General features: G+C 37.3%; 3 protein-coding genes across 3 annotated transcripts; all 3 read right to left on the reverse strand.

Annotated features, from left to right (window-relative positions):
- Positions 1-2,608: 2,608 nt before the first annotated feature.
- Positions 2,609-6,784, reverse strand: hint3 (histidine triad nucleotide binding protein 3). Its single transcript, XM_038275802.1, has 5 exons — positions 6,645-6,784; positions 6,032-6,149; positions 5,761-5,830; positions 5,548-5,674; positions 2,609-2,921 (listed from the first exon to the last, which is right to left on the reverse strand). The coding sequence occupies exons 1-5, from the start codon at positions 6,774-6,776 to the stop codon at positions 2,874-2,876; spliced, it is 495 nt and encodes a 164-aa protein (XP_038131730.1). The 5' UTR covers positions 6,777-6,784; the 3' UTR covers positions 2,609-2,873.
- An 8,864-nt stretch (positions 6,785-15,648) lies between these two features.
- Positions 15,649-16,927, reverse strand: LOC119777102 (nuclear receptor coactivator 7-like). Its single transcript, XM_038275896.1, has 4 exons — positions 16,744-16,927; positions 16,547-16,642; positions 16,234-16,307; positions 15,649-16,102 (listed from the first exon to the last, which is right to left on the reverse strand). Exons 1-4 carry the CDS (start codon positions 16,882-16,884, stop codon positions 15,964-15,966), a joined length of 450 nt encoding a protein of 149 aa, XP_038131824.1. The 5' UTR covers positions 16,885-16,927; the 3' UTR covers positions 15,649-15,963.
- Positions 16,928-17,288: 361 nt separating this feature from the next.
- LOC119777103 (nuclear receptor coactivator 7-like) lies at positions 17,289-20,048 on the reverse strand. Its single transcript, XM_038275897.1, has 3 exons — positions 19,892-20,048; positions 18,190-18,388; positions 17,289-17,456 (listed from the first exon to the last, which is right to left on the reverse strand). The coding sequence occupies exons 1-3, from the start codon at positions 19,915-19,917 to the stop codon at positions 17,304-17,306; spliced, it is 378 nt and encodes a 125-aa protein (XP_038131825.1). The 5' UTR covers positions 19,918-20,048; the 3' UTR covers positions 17,289-17,303.
- Between the last annotated feature and the right edge of the window lie 3,175 nt (positions 20,049-23,223).

A 23,223-nucleotide genomic window follows, 5' to 3' on the forward strand; every position in this document is an offset into this window, starting at 1 on the left:
CAAGAAACAGCGCGAAAAGCGTCTCAACTGGGCTAAGGAAAAAAAGAGCTGGACTGCTGCTGAGTGGTCCAAAGTCATGTTTTCTGACGAAAGCAAATTATGCATTTCCTTTGGAAATCGAGGTCCCAGAGTCTGGAGGAAGACAGGAGAGGCACAGGATCCACGTTGCCTGAAGTCTAGTGTTAAGTTTCCACCATCAGTGATGGTTTGGGGTGCCATGTCATCTGCTGGTGTCGGTCCACTCTGTTTCCTGAGATCCAGGGTCAACGCAGCCTTCTACCAGCAAGTTTTAGAGCACTTCATGCTTCCTGGTGCTGACCTGCTCTATGGAGATGGAGATTTCAGGTTCCAACAGGACTTGGCGCCTGCACACAGCGCAAAATGTACCCGTGCCTGGTTTACGGACCATGGTATTTCTGTTCTAAATTGGCCAGCCAACTCCCCTGACCTTAGCCCCATAGAAAATCTGTGGGGTATTGTGAAAAGGAAGATGCAGAATGCCAGACCCAAAAACGCAGAAGAGTTGAAGGCCACTATCAGAGCAACCTGGGCTCTCATAACACCTGAGCAGTGCCAGGAACTCATCGACTCCATGCCACGCCGCATTAATGCAGTAATTGAGGCAAAAGGAGCTCCAACCAAGTATTGAGTATTGTACATGCTCATATTTTTCATTTTCATACTTTTCAGTTGGCCAACATTTCTAAAAATCCCTTTTTTGTACTAGCCTTAAGTAATATTCTAATTTTGTGACACACGGAATTTTGGATTTTCATTTGTTGCCACTTCAAATCTTCAAAATTAAAGGAAATAAACATTTGAATGCATCAGTCTGTGTGCAATGAATAAATATAATGTACAAGTTACATCTTTTGAATGCAATTACTGAAATAAATCAAGTTTTTCAAAATATTCTAATTTACTGGCTTTTACCTGTATTTAACCCTCAGAAAAAACAACCCATAGAAAGAAAACCAATATATTTTCATACCCAAAGAATGCTTCTATTAAAGGATATCATTTGATAATTATGAAAGAAAATACTATAATTAGGGGGGAAATACCTGTCAGCATTAATAACTGAAACATCTGTTTTCTGGATACATTTATCAGCTGCTCACATTGTTCAGCTGGGATTTCGACCCAAACTTTATTACAATTTTTTGTAGCTCTACTGGTCCCAACACAACAATTGAGTCTAGGTTGAACTGTACTTTGACTAGGCCACCAGAAGGTCTTAATTTATTTTTATTTTAGCTGTCCCCGTATATTCATTGCTGTCTTTGGGGGTAATTCCCCTGTTAGACACACTAAGCTAAGCTCTAGCTGAAATATATTATTTCTGACTAAAGATGGTGTAAAAAAGTATTCATTGCCAATTCAACATTCTTCAGATGCAACTTACCATGATGGGTGATAGGTTTAACACAATGTTTTCCATGAACAACTATCCCCTTTCTAAGAGAAGCATGGATGCACTGTTATTTAATTTTTTTTTCATGAGTGCATGTCTTCATCCTTTGGTTATCAAGGACGACTTATTTGTTAAATAATTTAATCAGTTGATTTTGCTTGCTGTGTTAAGTGATTAGATGAGGAAAAGAAAATCCTCTGCTTCCTTAAAACTCCACTGCTCTTTTGTTATGCATTGAAAGTAGATGAATGAGCAGTTAAAGTCAGAGTGTTAGAGGGGAGTGAACCGACGCCAAAGAGAACACAAAGCCTGCCTGTGACAGATAATATGGTGCTATAGGATGAACCTGATCCGACTTGGCTGGATGTCTCACGCTATGTATTTATTACACAGCTGCCCTGTAGTTACGCTGTCATGGTGGTAACGCTTTTTTCATGTATCTGAACCACAGTTAGATGTACAGTGAAATCATTCCAGTCACAAACCCCACCAGAGATTTAGAAAATATTACACCGGCCATTAGGGGCAACATTGTTTATTGGTAATTAATAAAGTGCATATGTATTGTACAAAACATGCTGTAATGTTAATACTCTCATATGTAGCAGTTATGAATGACAATGCTCTATATTCTGATGAAAGGTGAACATGTGCTGTAAAGTTAAAAGCTTCACAACTTAATTGTCTGTATTTTCTCTATTTTCTTAGTTTGAATTCTGATTGCAATTATGTCAAAGTAGTTGAGTTTGACGTAAAGCAGGTTTTAAAAAGCCCAAGTTCAATAATCGCACATGGCCTATAAGCTTATTTTTAAATAATCATTGGCATTTACAAATTGCAATCACTAAAATATCACATGAACCTTAAATCCATACCAGTGCATTTTATATTGAATGTTTAAAGTAATATTATGATTATACATTGACAACGCGTCGAATACTTGTCTTAGGTTAATGCTTTATAAAGTTGTAATTTAGTTTTGTTCACAAACCTGAGCTTCACAATAAAAGTCTTCTAACATGACAGAAAATTGACTGATTTCAGCTTCAAATTTTAGAAGTGAAATTCTGTTGATGAAAATCAGCTGTTATGCAGTGAACATTAAATCAACTCTAAAATAAGGAATAAAAAAAATCTCTTTTATACTCTTTGGTCGATAAACAAAGTTTTATCTTTGTCTGAGATGGCAGATTACCAAAGAGTTTTAATACCATGTTGTTTCCAGGGAAAACTTTTTAGCAGCTTCTGAAGAAACCGAGAAATATTTGCCTTCCTTTGTTACCCTGAGTGTCTTTATGATGTAGTAGAGGCATCTAAAATAAAACATTCCCTTTAAGTTTGGCCAAAGCAGAAAACATTTTAACTCCTCTGTCACCCAACATGTCAGCTCCAGGAAGGTTGATTGAAGTTACTTTATTAAAAAAAATCCAATGAGAAGACAAAAACAGATCCTGGTGCTTCAGTTCGTCTCTGCTTTAGTGTTGAGAAGCTCAATCAGCTGATCTGCCTGTAAAAACATTAGAAAATGTCAACAGATGTTAGATGTTCAGCACAATCTCTGCCTCTGTGCTAACAAATAGTTTGCTAATTGCAGTAATAAACCTGTATTCTTACACTAGTTTTGTAGGATGGTAAAAACATGATTTTTTTTTTTATCACAAATTAAGCAGAAAATAATCTAGATTATAAATTATAATTGTACTTTCTTGTTAAAAGTAGCTACTTTAACATAAAATATCTCATAAAATGTACCTAAAGATTTTAGCTATTGCAATGTGCGCATGTGTCAGGAAGTAAAAGCTCTGCTGAACATTCAAAGCAACAGAAAACAATAAAATAAACAGTGTGATGTTGAAAAAAAAAAAAAAAAAACTGCACATAAACCATTGTGATTCTCAGGTTTCAAAATCTTGAGAATCTATTTCATTTTTCACCCCTAATCATATTCGACGCAGTTCGATCAAAAATGGGATTACTGGTATTAAAAATAGATATTTTGGCTCTTTCCTGAATTACATGACTGCATTATCAGGCTACTCATACAAGTATAACATTAACATTCAATAGCAAATGAATGAAGTAATAAAAGTTAATAGCAGCTATGAGAGCAGTAAAAATAAGCAATGTTTTTAAATGTGCACTTTATACAAAGTTATGAAATACACTATATTGCCAAAAGTATTTGCTCACCTGCCTTGACTCACATATGAGCTTAAGTGACATCCCGTTCCTAATCCATAGGGTTCAATATGACGTCGGTCCACCCTTTGCAGCTAGAACAGCTTCAACTCTTCTGGGAAGGCTGTCCACAAGGTTTAGGAGTGTGTTTATGGGAATTTTTGACCATTCTTCCAGAAGCGCATTTGTGAGGTCGCACACTGATGTTGGACGAGAAGGCCTGGCTCTCAGTCTCCGCTCTAATTCATCCCAAAGGTGTTCTATCGGGTTGAGGTCAGGACTCTGTGCAGGCCAGTCAAGTTCATCCACACCAGACTCTGTCATCCATGTCTTTATGGACCTTGCTTTGTGCACTGGTGCACAGTCATGTTGGAAGAGGAAGGGGCCAGCTCCAAACTGTTCCCACAAAGTTGGGAGCATGGAATTGTCCAAAATGTCTTGGTATGCTGAAGCATTCAGAGTTCCTTTCACTCGAACTAAGCGGCCAAGCCCAGCCCCTGAAAAACAACCCCACACCATAATCCCCCCTCCACCAAACTTTACACTTGGCACAATGCAGTCAGACAAGTACCGTTCTCCTGGCAACCGCCAAACCCAGACCCGTCCATCAGATTGCCAGATGGAGAAGCGCGATTCGTCACTCCAGAGAACGCGTCTCCACTGCTCTAGAGTCCAGTGGCGGCGTGCTTTACACCACCGCATCCGACGCTTTGCATTGCACTTGGTGATGTATGGCTTGGATGCAGCTGCTCGACCATGGAAACCCATTCCATGAAGCTCTCTGCGCACTGTTCTTGAGCTAATCTGAAGGCCACATGAAGTTTGGAGGTCTGTAGTGATTGACTCTGCAGAAAGTTGGCGACCTCTTCGCACTATGCGCGTCAGCATCCGCTGACCCCGCTCCGTCAGTTTACGTGGCCTACCACTTCGTGGCTGAGTTGCTGTCGTTCCCAAACACTTCCATTTTCTTATAATACAGCTGACAGTTGACTGTGGAATATTTAGGAGCGAGGAAATTTCACGACTGGATTTGTTGCACAGGTGGCATCCTATCACAGTTCCACGCTGGAATTCACTGAGCTCCTGAGAGCGACCCATTCTTTCACAAATGTTTGTAAAAACAGTCTGCATGCCTAGGTGCTTGAATTTATACACCTGTGGCCATGGAAGTGATTGGAACACCTGATTCCAATAATTTGGATGGGTGAGCAAATACTTTTGGCAATATAGTGTATGTTCAGTCAAAATCTAAAGTAGCTAAATTTGCTGCTATGAACTTATGTTAGCAAAAAACAAGCTAAAGCTAGCCAACAGTCAGTCCAAAATGCAACATAAAGCATACAATGTGCAATGTATAATTATAGGAATCGATCTTTGAGAATCAATTAAAACACTTTAGAACTGTATTTATTCCAAACACAGCCCTATAAATCATCAGTCAGTAATTTTGATTAAGAGTAATCGTGCAGCACTATTTGAGAAACTGTTTAAAAGTCAAGCCAGCAAACTGGGTGACGGTGCAGTTTGTAACTCTGCAGTGGCAAGATTGAGATCATGGGTTCAATCCAAACCTGAGGTTTTTCCCTAATAAACAGTTTTTAAGGTTGTACAATTGAAATGAGTAGAATTAACTTACTAGGTGTTTTATAGTTATTGGATTTAGATTTGAGAAATTTGACTCAACTAAACAGGGTAAATTGTTATCTTTTCCTCTTTGGGTAAATCCCATCAGTCAAACCAGTGTTCTATTAACAATGTCTTTTACACTGTAGTAAATATGATGGTTGGCTCAAACAGCTGCTGGGTTTAGGAAACTGTTACTGTATGTAACACCACAGTGTGACCAACAGTCACAGACAAAATGAGAAATGCTTACAGCTCTCGTTTCTGATGACTGAGAGGATTTTATTGTATCCTTAACTCAAACTTAAAATGTCAGGGACTCTAGAACTTACCGTGACAAACCAGTAGGAGTTAAGTCTATAGATGAGGCGGGACATGAAGCCCATTTGGCTGACTGGTGCCAGGACATGAAGGTGTAAGTGTGTAACAGAACAGAACGGGGGCCAATGAAAACCAAACCTACAGACGAAGGAAACATACAGGACATCAGCTACACGTCATATCAACACTTACTGCACTTCTGTACAATGCTGAATGTTGCTAACCTGACATCAGTGAGATCTGTTACGCTGTTTTTTTGGAGTACATCCTTCCCGACATCAACCATTTGCTTCACTAAAAATAACAACAAAATTTGTTTATTTTTATTTGATTTCTGATTTTAATGTTTTACTTGTAATGTTCCTTTAACCTGATCAACCTGCCTAACAGTGATCACATCTTGGGAGTCATAATGCTCCATTAAACAAGGAAGACTATATGATTCACCACATATAGAGAGAAAATAAAACCAAACAACAAAATAAAACACCTCACCTAAAGGCACATGCTCCTTGTTGAGAGATTTGCAGTTTCCAACATGTTTATTTGGGACAACTAAGTAATGATGTGGAGCTCCAGGTTTAATATCCCTGAAACAGGAAAGATCTCCATCCTGCAACACAATTATTTCACAAAGTGCACCAATGATCACTATGTAGTTTATCAGCAGCCTCTGCATTCAAATCAATGACCTAAACCAAGAGGGACTTTGTACCTTCAGTGATCCATCTATCTATCTGTAATTAAAGCCAACCCCTTTACAGACATATATTCCTCAAATAAACGGTAAGATCCTGAGGATAAACAGTCTACAATTAAAATGTGAAAAGGCGCGGATCTTTGACATCAAACCTATGAAATGGCTCTACACCAGAGGGAGGTATAGGACATTCATTAATCACACCATAAACATACAAATACAATGATTATACACCACTAAAGCTCAGCTCAACGTTACATGTCAGCAATTTAGAATAAAAAACAGGGAAATATGTTCATTCAGAATCTAAAGTAGCTAAATTTGCTGCTATGAACTTCTGTTAGAAAAAACAAGCTAAAGCTAGCTAGCTAACTTTCCAAAATACGACATAAAGCATAAAATGCTCACATTGTGGAGAAGCTCCGTTCCCATTTCATTATTTACAATCCTACAGAAAATGCATTTCTTATCATATCCCTCTGCCGGTGTACTGTTGGTTGTATCAGTTTTAACAGGCTGTGGGGGCTGATCCTCCGCCATTATTGGAACTAAGAAGAGTCGATATTCAGACCAGAAAAGTCGATCCCAGGCGCATCGAGCTTAATTTTTCCCCCCCGCTTCTTCTTCTACTTCTTCTTGAAAGTTTTATGGCGGTTGGCAAAAACGTTAGGTGAAAATTACCGCCACCAACTGGTAAGGAGTGTGGACCACATGGCAAAAAAAAAAAAAAAACACACAAAAAAACGATATCCTTTTAAAAAATTTAATCTGTTTCAAAAACTCAAATATAACCTGATATTCTCTGCTTCCTGATTATCTTTTGCAGTAAATCAAAAATGTCAAGTTTCATTTTCAAGTTTCCTAATTAACTTGTTTCTCTGAATCAAATATTTTCTACAACTCCAAATAACATGTTCCACCGCCTCATCTTCCCCACAGTCACATTTCCCTGTCTGATGTTTCCCTATTAAAAATAATGAACTATTCAATCCTGTGTGTCCTATTCTGAGTCATGAAATAATTATCTCTTCTCTCCTGTTCCTTTCTGTTCTTCTCATTTGTCCAATTCTCTTTTGGATTTTATAGAACCACCTTCCTTTTGTCTTCTCTCTTTTATTTTTTGTTTAATTAAACCCTTTATTTTTGTTATACTAACACTAACATTAATATCTATCCTTAACTTATTTGTTCTCTCCTGCTGGAACCCAAACAAAGTTTACTACTAGCCCCATCATATTTACAAATATTTTTTCTGAATAACCAATTAATTATAAAGCCAATACGATCCAAAATGAGTCATTTGTAAACATAATCTTTTTAAAATAGTTTTGTCCCCATTTATATTTTCTTTATTGTCTTCATTTTTTCAGTGGAAAATATATTTCCAAGTTAAACAAGTTAAAAAACAAAACAAAAAACTTAATATCCCAGCAGCCAAGTGTAAACATGTTTTGAAAATGTTATTCTTAATTATAAGAATGGGCTATTCCTATTAATATTAGAGTTAGACTGATTCATTTGTCGTTTTGTTCACACAAGTGTAAAACAAAAACTTTTTTTTAAAGTGCAGCCTTGAAAATTTTTTTTTTTTTTTTTTTTTTAAGTAGTAGATCTTAGTCTGAAACTTTCAGGGTTGACTGTCATGATAGTGGAAAATGTTTCCCTCTGTGGAAGTGGAGGGTTCAGTTTGGGAACAAATTTCATCATAGAATTGTTTTTAACAAAATATTATGGCAAAAGGTTCTGCTTTACGGAGCCCCTCTGATGACATGGTCAAAAAAAATTTTTAATTGTGGCCACGAAGTAGTATTTCGTGCGCACGAAGTAGTATTTCGTGGCCACGCAATAAGTTTATCGTGCGCACGAAATACTATTTCGTGGCCACGCAATAAGTTTAACGTGCGCACGAAATACTTATTAATACTATTAATATCATTCCTGGACAACTGGGTAAGCAAATCGAGCGCGCCTTCTCTAAGGTCTAAGGCGCGCTCGATTTGCTTACCCAGTCGGTCTCCGCCAGTCACTTGACATTTGTTGCTAAGACGCTATTTTAGGTGGAAAAGGCGTAGTGTAAACAACCGCAGCATAGCTAAACGAAGGACTAAAGGCCCGTTTACATAGCAGCCTGTCCAAGATAAGTCATTACAGTTAACATAAGCCTGAAAACAGGGGCGGATTTATTGATATTATTAATAAGTATTTCGTGCGCACGTTAAACTTATTGCGTGGCCACGAAGTAGTATTTCGTGCGCACATTATACTTATTGCGTGGCCGCGAAATACTACTTCGTGGCCACAATTAAACATTTTTTTTGACCATGTCATCAGAGGGGCTCCGTACCTGCTTCAATGCTGATTTAAAGCATGGTACTTAAATTTAGCAGCCTTCCATGTTCCAAAACCAACATTTTCCTGAAGGTCGTTGGTGGCAGGTGGTGTTTCTTATATGCACCTCTGACTTGGAAAAAATATGTGTTGTTCATTTCCAGCAAAAAAAAAATAAAAAATAAAAATAAAAAATAAAAATCACAGAATTTTACAGCTTAAATAAAAACGAAAGTTAAATCAAAAATGTAAAAAAAAAAAAATCAAAATCTTTTTACCATGTTCCCTGCCTTGTGTTTCTAACCTTCTAAATTAATGGGAGGGTCAAAAGTAATCAGAACAACCCAAAATGAAAATGATAGATCTTGGTTTTAAACTAAATTAAATATATTCTCTCTACAAAGTTAAGTTGAACAGAAATCTAAAAGGAACTTGTGATTTACAAAATTTTTACATGACAGTCCACAACAATAGTAGTGCAGATGTAAACTCTATGCATAATTTGACACCCTCTGGGTTCTTAAGCTTTCCAAAAACATTGGTAAATTGAGTTACCAAAAATCTCCCTTCAGTAAGAGTGCACAGATGTTAGTTCTGTGAGTTCTGCTGTTATAGACTGGCTGGCACCCAGTCTCATGGGAAAATGTACCTCCACTACGTTGGTCCACACTGCAAAACGTAGTGGAGGTACATTAATGGCCATTTTTTTGTGGTACTGTTACATTTCTTCTGCCTATACCCTTTCTATAGTTTTACGTCCTAGTCACGTGACTTTCAAGATTCCAGCTGGGAGAAGAAAAAAAAAATATATATATATATATATGGCCGACATTCGCTCATTTTTTTGTGGAAAGATTAATAACTTGAGTTTGTTTTTGCATTAAAATGAGTTTTGATTACATTTGTAGTGAGAAATGTATAGTTTGTTGCCAGAATATTTACTCAGGGAATGTAATATTTTGCTACGATTTTTCGGATCTCGTCAGGATTATGTGAAATTGTAACGTTTTGGCTGCTACCCATTGCCTAGCATTTAGCTGCCGCCCTGATTCAACATTGAATTCTTTGTGATTTAACTCCATCTGACGGATCAAACCCTCGCCACTGCGTGCGTTGCGTCTGAGGTTGATTTTCAGATCAATGCATTACGTCGTGGCATACGGGAGAAACTAATGTTGACAAAATGATCATGGGTTAAGATCGGATGTGTTTTATTTGGAAATCTACCGGATCCTATGTGCATTTAACTTCCTGTTTGGTGCGATCTCATTGATGGGTTTTGACCAGGCTTTGACTCACGGCTATCTACTTCCGCCCCATGGGACTTTAGAGACGAAAATTTGAAAAAATTATGAATGGAACGCAAAGGGGAGAAAATAATTATCTTCTGGTCCCAGTCGTTCTCTGTCCTGGTTTCCAGATATTTTGAACTTGGATTTAAATGAAAAATTTTCATGCAAAGAAAAAAAAATGCTGCAAAGAACTTTGATTATTTCCAACCAGGTTTTACTTGAAGCCACTTTATTTGTTTTGTTTTTTCCCCAAGTTTTGTTAACATTTGTCCAAAGAACAATTCACATATGCAAATATATAAAATATAACATAAGACAAATATGAAATAGCAAACAAAATTGATAAATTCACTTGAAGCTGCTTTGTGGACTACAGCTGTCACTGCGAGTGATGACGTTGCTCCCTGCGACTGGCAAGATCGAGACTGGCCATCATTCAGTCGGCGTGATGGAAAGACTCAACATTTCCTTATCCTGTCCATGCTATTTTCCTGTTTTTGAAAATAAAATAAAAATGCGGTGACGTGCCGGAGAAAATAAAATTCTAGCGTACCCGGGACAGCTGGTGACGTATGTTGCTCGCGACGATAGCTGTAGTCCACACAGCGGCCTTAACTCTTGGAATAATCTGAAATCTTCACGGTATTATTATTTTTTTTTTTTTGCACTATAAAAAACAAAACAAAACAATTTAAATACACAACCAGCATATCTGGAATCAATGACAGAGAGAGACTGGGACCAGAAGTTTATTAATTTCTCCCCATTAATTTCCATTCAAAATGTTTTCGCTCCCACCGGGCTCTAGAGAAGGGGCGTGCATACCGCCACCTACTGTTCATGAGTGTGTAGCAACATTGTTTTACATCTATTAAATTCTATTTTTTAATTTTGTATTCTGAAGATAAATAAATAATGCTTTCCTTAATCTATAAATATCCTTTATATTTCCTTTATTTCCCAATAATCCTTTAAGACTCCATTCTTGGCCTGTCCTTTCAACTCTTTTCAATTTCTCCCTTTCAGGTTCATATGTTTTACAGTTCATCAATACGTGTTCTACATTTTCTATCTCTCCACATCCTTCACATTTATCATTATTTTTCCTCCCTATTAAGTATAAATTGTCATTTAAATAAGTATGACCTACTCTTAATCTGATCATTATTATTTCATCCCTTCGGTTTCTCTCATTAATATTTCTATTTAATACTGACTTTTGTACTTTATATAACCTTCTTCCTTTTTTATCTTCATTCCACCTTTTTTTTTGCCATTTTTTAATTTCTTTCCTCTTAATAAATGATTTTCCTTCCCCTTTCCCTAAAGGAATTGTAATTGTTATTGCCTCCTCTAAAGCCCTTTTTGCTAATTTGTCTGCCTTTTCATTTCCTTTTACCCCTTCATGTGCTGGAACCCAACAAAACCAAATATCAATGCCACCCCTGTATAATCTAAATAAACTGTACTGACTGTCTAATACGAAATCTTTCCTATTATTTCCTTCTCCCTGAATACTTTCTAAAACTGCTTTGGAATCCGTGCATACCACCACCCTGTCTGGTCTGACCTCCTCCACCCATTGGAAACTCAGTATAACTGCCACCATCTCTGCTGTGAAAACAGATAGTTGATCTGAAATTCTTTTAGAAATGTGTATTTTGAACTCTGGTACATATATTCCTATTCCCACACACCCTTTTAAATTCTTAGAACCATCAGAATATATTTGAAGGTAATTATAATATGAGTTTCTTAAATATATATCAGTCTGTATCCATATTTCGTTTAAATTCTAATCATTTTTCAATAAGTCTCATGTCTACATTTATCTCAGGAAATAGCCATGGAGGAATAACACTAATTGGATTAACCTTCCTCCTCCTCCTTCTTCCTCTTCTTCTTCTTCTTCCTCCTCCTTCTTCCTCTTCTTCTTCTTCCTCCTCCTTCTTCCTCCTTCTTCCTCCTCCTCGTTCCTCCTCCCTCCTCCTCCTTCGTGGCAGCTTCAAAATGCATCCGAAGTCAAAACATTAAGATTTATTTCTTTCTATTTAATTTTTGCTGACAATCCAATAAAGAACAATTATTTGGAAAGCATAGTAAGAATAATAATAATATATTTTTAAAGCAGTTAATGATTCCAACAAGCAAGCAGAAAGGATTTCCTCTTTGGTCAAAACCTGGTCAAAACCCATCAATGAGATCGCACCAAACAGGAAGTTAAATGCACATAGGATCCGGTAGATTTCCAAATAAAACACATCCGATCTTAACCCATGATCATTTTGTCAACATTAGTTTCTCCCGTATGCCATGACGTAATAACCTGACAACAGCCAGATGCATGTCTCGCTCCGCCTAGCTCCACTCACATACATCTGGGACACCGCTAATTAAAAGTGATTTCCCCAACCAAATTTATGGTCTGGCCAATCAGGACGCAGGGCGGGTGTTTCCCGGATGTGACGTAGTGGAGAAGCGAAGTCTGCTGTGCACAATGTTGCCTTTTATCCGCAAATTTTCATGGCACAAACGACATTGATCATTTACCGACATTGCGCTGATTCCACTGTTGCTATATCCAAGATGTCGGCTGTTCTGTTTTGTTTTTTTCCTGCGTCGCTCTCATAGCTTCGGTGTGAGTGGTTGAAATAGCACGTCGATAAAGATGACAGACAAGTGGCTTATCCAATCATATGCAAGGAGTTTTGATAAGGCCCAGCCTTCAGTACAGGCAATTCCTATGGCTGTGTCCCAGATGTATGTGAGTGGAGCTAGGCGGAGCGAGACATGCATCTGGCTGTTATCAGGTTAACGACGTAATGCATTGATCTGAAAATCAACCTCACCCCCAGATTCCACATACTCCGTCAGCGCTCCGCTCCGTTGTTTCAGTTGCCCAATTGTTTTTATAAGCATTTTTTATTAAAGAATTATAAATACTTCGATAAACATATTTAGCCTAAATAATTTTAGTGCCAATTAAGGCCTTGATTTAAAAAAAATGAATGAATTGTAATTATTTTTAATGATCCGCGGAAACCCTGGTTCATCTCGCGCATGCTCTCTACGATTTCCAAGGAACTCAGAGCGGAGCGGATGGGAGCCACAGCGGCGGCTGTAGGCTTTGCTTTGAGCAGGCGGTCTGGAGCGCAGCGGGGCGGAGCGGAGCGGAGCACTGACGGAGTATGTGGGATTTCAGGGTCAGACGCAACGCACACAGTGGCGAGGGTTTGATCCGTCAGATGGAGTTAAATCACAAAGAATTCAATGTTGAATCGGGGCGGCAGCTAAATGCTAGGCGATGGGTAGCAGCCAAAACGTTGCAATTTCACATAATCCTGACGAGATCCGAAAAATCGTAGCAAAAACTAGCAAGCGGGTGATTATGTATGTTCACCAAGTAAATATTATGTAAATAAACCCTACACTTCTCGCTATAAAGGTAATCAAAACCCATTTAAATGCAGAAACTGATTGAAATTATTGATTTTCCCACTAAAAGTTAGAGAAATCTCGGCCATGTTTATACCAAAACCTTAGTTTCACATTATCTTGAAAAATCTTTGCAAGAAACGAAGAAGCAAGTGAATATGTACATTCCCTGAGTAAATATTCTGACAACAAACTATACATTTCTCACTAGAAATGTAATCAAAACTCATTTTAATGCAAAAACAAACTCAAGTTATTAATCTTTCCACAAAAAAATGAGCGAATGTCGGCCATATATATATATATTTTTTTTTTTTCTTCTCCCAGCTGGGATCTTGAAAGTCATGTGACTATGACGTAAAACAATAGAAAGGGTATAGGCAGAAGAAATGTAACAGTACCACAAAAAAATGGCCATTAATGTACCTCCACTACGTTTTGCAGTGTGGACCAACGTAGTGGAGGTACATTTTCCCATGCTGGCTGACCAGGATGGTCACCGTTCTCTTGTCAAAAGTGATACAGTCTCTGTAGATTTCAATTCCCAAAATTTGGGGTCTTTCTGCTTGGAGGTAAATGCCCTCCTACACACGTGTGTCGGTTCTCTTCCGGTACTCTGGATTTCTCCCACAAGCTGAAAACATGACCGTTAGGTCAAAGGGTGACCCTTAGGTATGAGTGTGTGTGTGTGTGCATGGTTATTTGTCTTTGTGCTAGTCTGTGAATTACTGTCAATCTGTCCAAACTGGAATAGCAGGTATGGAAAATGAAAGGATAAAAACAAAATCTTCCTCTATGCCTATTTTTTCTCAGACTGGAGCATTGCTTGGTTCTGCCAGTGCAGCCAAGAACGTGTGAAAACAGGAAAAAGGAACAGTCACTTCTGGGAATCATTTTATAATGCTCGTGTCGAGGCTCGTATGTGACATCATTGATAACATTAATAGCTTTTCTGATTCATGGAGATATTTGAATTCGGGTGTGATTTATGAACAGATAGTTACATGTTATGGATCCTTTCATACAAACAGGTTAGAGGTATGTTTTAAACTGGTGAGAAAGTAGGTAAGTAGTCTCTGTGGGAAAATTTGATTCATGATTCCTGCGGTTTAAACTTATATGAAAATATCCAACATTTTGTTTCTTTTAGGGATGTTTAGCCAGTATTGATTTCCTTTTGAAGCTATTTAGCTGTAGAAATTAATAATTATTACATTTGACTAAAAAGCAATATCCTTAATATAAGAAACCAAATAGCCCTGTGAAGAAGGATTTTTTTTATATATACTTTACGTTTATTTAGATTTTCCAAAAGAGCATAAATACAATTTACAATCTAATAGTGAACTCCTAAATGGAATGTCCTTCATGATTACGAAAATACTACTGAAAACTAAGATATATGGCTGCTAAACCTTTGTTTGACCAGCAGGGGGATTGTGTACAAAGAAATAGAGCCTTTTGCTTGATAATTTAGTCACATCTTAAATTAAGTTTCCTGACTAAATTGTTAATGTTCACACCCATAAAGGTGATGTCAGATGTACATTTTTTATGCCCAAAAAACTTATTCCATCTTTGTTTTTATTTAATTTTTTATCAAAACATCTAAATTAACTTTGACACACCAGTACTGGATGTTTTATACATCACATTGTATATTAGTAACAACAGTTTTAGAAACAACTTTCAGCAAATTACTCTGTGACTTTTGGTCCAATTTAGTTTGTTTTCTCTTAAATCTTGCAGTTAAATTCTTAAGTGACACACATTACACTTTGCAAGTTTTATTTTCTTGAATTTATTTTTGGTGAGGTATCATTAGAAATAGATCTGAATAAATAATTAATCTTAAACAGTACATCAAAACATTTCTTATATACTTTTCAGAAAATCAAAACAGTGAGAAATTTCAGCACCACCTTAACAAATATACAACATTAAGCTAAACTAACTGTAATTGTAAATAGTTTACTTAGATTGATTTTGTAAAAAAATAAAATAAATACTAATAATATGAATAATAATATCCAAATTTTTTTTTTAAAACATTAAACTACACAAGTACTTATTTACCTAATAAAATATAAAAAAAGAAGACAACAAATTCAGAAAAATATAGTCGATACGACTATCAACATCAAAGATTTGCGTCATAAAAATCCCACATTCATTTGATTCTTTATCCCTCTCATTTCCTCTCATACACATATATAAGTTCTACCTCATTTCAGTGTCTCTACAATAAAATAAAATGATCTTACTTTGGAACATAGGGAAATATATGCAACATTTCCCCCCTGTAAACATATTGTAATCTCACTTGCAGTTGTATTATTCCAGTTTACCAGAAAAAAAAAAAAAAACTTAAAAGTCTGGAATGTGGTCTTTTAAGACTTTTTTGTGATGCTTGAAACAATCAAATTAAAGCAGTGCCAACATAATGCTTCCAACGTTCCTTTACCAGCTTCCCACTGAACTGTTCCTGTTCCTGCCTGCCTCCAACAATCACTTATCAACCAACCAGAAAGCATTCCTGCAGAACCAGTCTCCTAGGCTTTATACGTGGGATGATCTGTGTGAGCTGATGCTCTGTGTGGCTATAGCGGTCCATTTTGGTTTTGAAGTATCAGAAACTCAGAGAGGAATCCTTGTTTAATTGATGTTGCACTTCAGCACTGCACAGTCCAGACTTCAACGTCGAGAACAGTAAAGTCCTCCTGCGTGGAAAGAGGAGCGTTGTGGAAGGTAGGACAGGAGAAGCTGGCACCGTGGTACAAGTCCGCATCCAGCCACAAAGCAAAGCCACCTCTAAAAACGAAAAATAAAAATAAACATAAGAACCAGTAATTAAATCATATGTGGAACATCATTAATAAAAGTTTTCCAGTTAGATGTTTTAAGCATGTTTGACTGGAATCCAAAACACGAGCTGAGCTTACCCTCCTCCACCAATCTGCAGAGATTCCCAGTTGCCGTTTACAAAATAGGAGTTCTCCCCACTCCACCTGTATTGCTGAAGCCAAAATGAAATAATACAAGATTGTATGTTTTTTATCATGAATTCAACTTAATAAATTTAAAATCCAAGGCAATTAAAAACATCCCATGCATTTGTTTTTGTCTCTCCAGTTTGTAAGAATTAGGTTCATGTTCAGAGTTTCTCTTAGGCTCTTCTGTAGGTCTGTTTAAAATGTTAACTTATTGCAGTATATTCAAGGATTCAAACGCCTCTGTTATAAAATCTTCCCTTACCTGGAAATCAGGGTTGAAGCTAAACAAGAAGGTCTCGCCAGTGCCGTAGAAATATTTACTGACTTTTAATGGATCAGAACAAAAAGCCCCAAACACCTGAAAGTAAAATGGTAACAGTCAGGGTTGTAGTTTCTCTATTTTTTAGAATAGTATTTGGTTTAAGAATTAGATTTCGATTACAGAAACAAAATGCCAACCTTTTTGTTCATGTCTTTAATGACCAGCAGCACAGGGCTGTCCAGGTCAGCCATGTTCCTGTAGAGAGTCCTCAGGCTTGTTCCATGGATGGCGGTGCTGTACACCAGATGCCATGGGTAACCCTGGGTCTTTGGTGGCATGTGAGCATTAAGCTGTTGGAAAAGTAGTTTTTTGATCAGATGACATCTTTTGACACCTCACAAAACAGCATTAACTGAGTACTGGAAATAGACCAGTACATTGATCTGTCAGTATTATGGACTTTTCTCTTTCATGCATGTGTTTTTAGTATGATCTGCAGCCATGCCATGAGATCAAGTGAAGTGCATGCATTGCTGCTTCCACCACTTGCTATCCATTGTTAATGTGTTGTTTGATTTGTCAATAAAAGTTTATTTTTGTTGTTTAAACAGAGACTGCCATAAGATTTATCATTTTTAACATGTAGATAGAGGATAAAAAACTATATCACCTTAAAAATCCAGTCCCAAACATGGTCAGCATACGTCAAGTATCTGGTAGACTGATGTCAGATCAGCCTTAAAAAACTGGGTCTCTGCTAATATCTCACCTTCTGTAAGTGATAGTCATTTAGCAGCTGGCTGTCGTGTTTCAGGACGGGAAGCGTTTCCTCAGGTTCCTGGTACTCACTCTCAGACACCACTGAGCTCCACAGACTCAGGCGCCGTTTTGTCTCCTTCACTTCGATGATCTGCAGCAGAGCAGAAGAACACAAATATTTGATAACAAAACTAATGCCAAAAGTGATAAAAAATTTGATAACAAAACTAATGCCAAAAGCAACTTTTTGCTTTCTATATGCCTGTTTCTGTATATCCTAATATTGCCTTCAGAAAACTTCACAGTCAGTCTAGTAACTTTCAGAGTTTCTTTAGTTTGTTGGATTTCAAATAAAGTTTTGGTCTCACTGAGGTTCATGTGTCACTGGGCAACCGAAGTAATCCCCCAACATATGACTCCACACAGTCACTGACAAAATGAAGCACCCTGGTAGGTTACTGTCTTTTCCATGTAGCCCCTCATTCCTCTGTCCTAGTCTGTACTCTGCTGCTCCACATGTCTGCTATCTGAATGCAAATGTTCACACTCATAAACACAGTGATATTCTAACTTTCATTAGTTGGAAAGTCAAACTCACTGTTTTTTTTTATTCTACCGGTAATTACTATTTCTTTGCGGCACGATTTGTGGGAAATCCTAGTCTGTTTCTGGTATGCAGAAACAACGGATACACAGGAAGTCTATATAGGGAAACGGGGAATTTTCCACACTCCCAGGGACAACTGCCAGATTCCCTGCGTCATCTTGTTACAGTAAGAGGGAGGAGAGCTGTTCTCTCAGGAAACACATGAAACACTTCAGGATACTTCAAAAACTCCACCTTGTTAAATATCCAGTCATGACAGCTCTGTATTGAGGCGTACCTTCCAGACTTTTGCAGTTTTTAACTTTTCAAATCGGTCTCTGAAGAGCTTGTTGATTACGCCAAAGACTTTGTCCACTGCAGGGTTATCACTCTCTTGCTGGTCTTTTCTGAACTTGCAAGACTTGCAGGCCTTCTTGCTGCCTGTTGTGTAGATTTCTGGGGACCATTGCACAAAGAAGGTGTAGAGATGGTTGAGCCTGTGAGCGAAGAACAATTAAATTTAATCATGAAAGAAAGACGAAGCACATTTCTACCTCTGCAGCTGCAATGAATGGTGCTTATTTGAGAGGCTTACTGTGCCTCAAATGAATAGTTGAATGCTTTAAAAAATATTAATAAAAAATCTTAGGCAATGTTTATTAAAAGCATTTTATCTGGACATAATGTGTTATTCTAAAAGAAAGCAGCATGGAATCACAGTGAAAGGACAGATAGGTATGATTTTCAATTTCTTTTTCATAAAATAAATGTAAATTTTTATTTACCAGTCTTCATATTCTGCTGCCTAAGACATAATTTTTTGTAAACACTTGTTACTGTAACTACATCAGCCAAAGTATTTGGTCTTTGTCAGCATCCACTTCATAAATCTACAGGCTGACATTGTTTCCTGCTTCCTCTTTGCTATCTAGCTCATAGCATCACCTACTACTTAAGCAATAAACATCTCAGAACATAAATTTTCTCCTTATACTGTAGTTCTGACTGTTTTCTGTTATGTCCTGCTGAAAGGTGAAAGTTAGACCTGCTTAGTAATGACATCTTAAAAAAATTACCAGATGGGATTTTATTTCAAGGTTTCAAAGTAAAGGGGACAGAATAAAATGCATAACTCACTAAAAACAAAAATTAAAGTGCTGATGTCAGAAAGTGTGAAGAACAACCTTAAGAAAGAAAGAAAGAAAGAAAGAAAGAAAGAAAGAAAGAAAGAAAGCTGAACTTTAATTAAATAAAAAATTACACTTTTACTGATTATTTCAAGGTATCAGTAGCAAAAAAATATGTTTATGCAGTTAAACCAAACTCTGCTTGATATGTGTCGTACTTCATTGCTTATTCTATTCTATTTTTCAAATATTAATAAGACACAACATTCATTAACATGCAAGATTTTACTCTTGACGAATAGCACATTGACAAGTGCAGCAAGTGTCAACTTACAGCTCTATGGAGGCAAGAAATGTGTTAACAATGCTTCCTGTGCTTTGAATTGGCTCTGGTTGAAGTTATTGTTCTCTGGAATTTCCTGATCAGAACAGCTTTTTTTTTTTAGCCATGCTGAGACAGTTTTAAGTAATGCTTGCTGACTGTGAAAGCCTCAATAGGAAAAGTTAACAAAATGCATTTGTCTGTTGCAAAAAATACAGAACAGATCTGAACAGATACTCATACATTTGAATCATTTTATCTGTAGCTGTTCATGAAAAGTTCTTCTATTGAAAATTTTTATATGAAAAACAATTGTTTTGCCTGGAAAGTTAAATATCAAGTTTATATAACATTACCTCCTATATCCATGCCTTTCTGAGATTCAAATAGCACCACAGGTGATTATAAACAACATGTTTACTCACATGAGACAAAACACCGAGTCATTTGCATTTGTCAAACAAAAACAAAGGCATCTTAAAAGCCTCACTGCACTTCGAAAACATGAAAATTGTCATCAAACTAAAGACAATAAAAACTGCATTACTTACTCTCCAACGCTGTAGGTCACTCCCATTATTACTTGCAGCTGAAATGTTCAATGGTAACTCAATGTAGAAAACAGATAGTTTCAAGAGCCATGCACTGAAGAAATAGTTCTACTCAGACTAAACCATCCCTTTTATAGAAGACAATCAATTTGCTGAGATAAGCCCTTTTCTTAAGCAAAAGCTCTCCGTTTTATCAGCTGAATGCGCTACACGGTCTGCACGTAGTCTGTAAGCAGCCCGGAGTTGTCAAATGGCCAAAGTTGGTAAAATATTAACCTAACCTTTTTCTGGCTTTGTGCTGGAGTTTGATTGTAGTAAAGTTGTTTGTCTTCCTCAACTTAATCACCTCATCAGTAGTTAAAGTTTTCTTTACAGTCAACCTGATGCTGTACACACAAACTGTATTTTATAATGCTAATACAATCCCATTTTTTTCAGCACTGGTGATTGCTGATGCAGAAATGTAAACAATGCTGCTTTTATTGTTCCATCTAAATGTGTATATAAAGGGTAATTATGCTGCAATTATTATATGATTAAACAGTTAAATCTACATTACAAAACTTAATAATGTGTTATTTTATTTGATTGGCTGCTGTGATTTTCCAGGTCTCATTATTTTTAGTTAATGACAGCATAAATCAGGTTTTCCAAAGCAAGATTGAGAATCGACAACAACTCAGGAAGATCTAAATCACCTTAACATTATTGTCGTTTTCAGGCTTTATTTAATCCCAAATTCATCCTTAACCACCAAGATCAGAGCACCTAATCTGGACTATAGTGATATTTATGGATTCAATTATACAGTATATGCTGCAAGTAAGTAAGAGCCGAAGAGAAAAAGAGTGAAATGTTTAAACAATTGCTAGATTATTGTTACACAATAAGCTGCAGACTAGTTATCTAAGGTCAGTTGTCTCAGCTTGATTTTGAGCCCTCTGGATATAATAACACAGAAGTATAGAAGCTTAATGTCGGCTGCATTTTTACTGCGCCTTGATCCACGTCAACCATTGAATTTGCATGTAAACTAGCTGCTTCTTTTTTTTTTTTTTTTTTTTTTTTCTTTTTTTTTTAACAGTGTCCTGTCTGGCGATGTGGCAATAAGAAAAATTGTCTTGATGGCAAAAAGAGCCCAACAGATTTTAATTTCACAAGTGGAGCAGTATGGCTATCGCCATAGTGTTCCCGTTGTTTCATGCATATAAATTGCTTTATTATAATTATGTTAGTTTTACAGATTATATGGATGTTGCAATGTAGGTAGAACAGGAAAGGGAAACAGAAAAAAAGGAGAAAAGATTAAAGAAAGAGGAGATAAAGGGGAAATAGTGATAAAACACTTTTTCAGTCTGCTTCATCACCTGCAAAGAGATGTAAATTGAACAGCACAACCAACGGACATGCCACAAGATATACAATAAAGTAACACCTAGATACTATAGCTGAAGTATAAGTAGTATTATTTAATCTGACATATATTCTGTGTTACCTGAAGATAAGAATATGGGCTTTCTGTATAGATGCGAATCTCTAAGTTCCTGGGACCAAGCCCCTGTAGTTGTTTGTGAAAGTGCACTTGTGCATGTAAAGTTTATCCAAAGGAAAAAATGCTCAATAGTGGTTGTGAAGAGGCGCCCCCCAAGAGCACTGAGTCCAGCGCTGGGAGACCCAAAGCCCCAGACGCCCAAAGGGACCCCAAGAGCGAAGGCGCCAAGGAGGGGCCAGCCCAGGAAATCTGACCCCCAGCAAGGGAGGAGGAGAGACAGCCCAGAGGAAGTCCCCCAGCCACCGCAATGCTGGAGCTCGGGCTCCGCCAGCAGCCAGCCACCCCTAAGTAAATCCGGCCATGGGCCCCAGGGATCCGAGGCCCCAGGGGCACACCCCGGCGGGAGCCCCAGCCGGGCCCCAACTGGCCAGGCCCTGCGGAGAAGCCGCCAGGAATAAGCCAGTAGCTCCACCTGTAAACTAGCTACTTCTGCAGCGTGCGGTCTGAATCTAGCATGACACTGGTTTATTTTTGTTAAAAGTGACAGGTTCCTCTGCACTGTCACCATTGCTAATATGCAACTGACCTGGTTTCCCTAGATGAAGGACTCTTCTAGGTAGGATTGTACAATCAACTGAATTAGGATGTATTGCATTTCATTTTGACTTAAACTGACTAGATGTAACTAGACTAATTCAAGTTGGAAATAACTGGTTTGGTTTAAGCTGAATTGCACCAGATTTGGATTCTACATGGTGCAGTGCAATGGCTGTTTAAAGACTGTTTAAAGACAGTAATGGTAATAGTGCACAAGCAAACATTTCCTAATGCCCTGAAGTCAAACAAAGAGACAACCAGAAGGAGAGTCTGGGGTCAACAATCAGCCCTGATACTCTTACACAGTACAAACAGTGAGATAATCAATTTGAGATAGGGTCTCTTCTTTCAGACAGACAAGATCAATAGCATACATACACACACTTGGAGAAAAAAGGCAGACTCAAAGCCTGTAAACAGAAGCAGACATGCAGGTGTCCTCATACGCACACCTAATGCGTGATAATCCTGAACAAACTGTTTTTGTGACTACTTTGTTTTTGTTTTGAGAGGTGATGTTTTTGTAGTGAAACATTATTAGTTTATGTAATTTTCTTAACAGGATATCCAGCTGCTTGTTAATGACTTCTCTTAAAAATAAGGTTAAATCTTTCCATGATGCTACACGCGCCCACTTTACCAGACATGAAAAGGTTATTATGGGGCATTTTGACTTTTTTTTTTTTTGCTTAAAAGATTAGATTAGATTATATTATAGAAGTTTTCAGGTTTTCTTCCATATTTGTATTGCACGGGTATATTTGACAAACAGGATGGTGAAACCAATGTGGAAACATAATTGGACCCTGAATTAATACAAATATGGATCTGTTCCATTCTGTGTTCCATTCTGTGTCATTTTAACAAAAAACTTTGGGGTATTTAATTGTGACTCTTATTAGTCCTGAAGAAGGGATTACAAAGGAGAGGAATGAATCACCAACATACAGGTTTTCTTTGACCTTCAAGTTACATTGAAATGTTTCATCAACAGCTTTTATTGTGAGGCAAACAATCTTATGGAAAGGGAAAACACCTACAGCTACATGATCCATCCTACACTTTGTGAAAAAGTAACTGCCTCCAGAAACATGATAAGTTACTGATCAACAACTACTACTACTACTACTGATCAAGAAAGAATTATTCATTTTTATCTAATTGTCATTTTGGATACCCCAACTTTGCTTGTCTAAAAGCTCACAAACTAATGGCCCTACATTTATGTGGTGTTTGTGATATA

Source organism: Cyprinodon tularosa, unplaced genomic scaffold, assembly GCF_016077235.1.
Source record: "Cyprinodon tularosa strain WSP-4 unplaced genomic scaffold, ASM1607723v1 ctg98, whole genome shotgun sequence".
In the NCBI taxonomy this organism is placed as follows: Eukaryota; Metazoa; Chordata; class Actinopteri; order Cyprinodontiformes; family Cyprinodontidae; genus Cyprinodon; species Cyprinodon tularosa.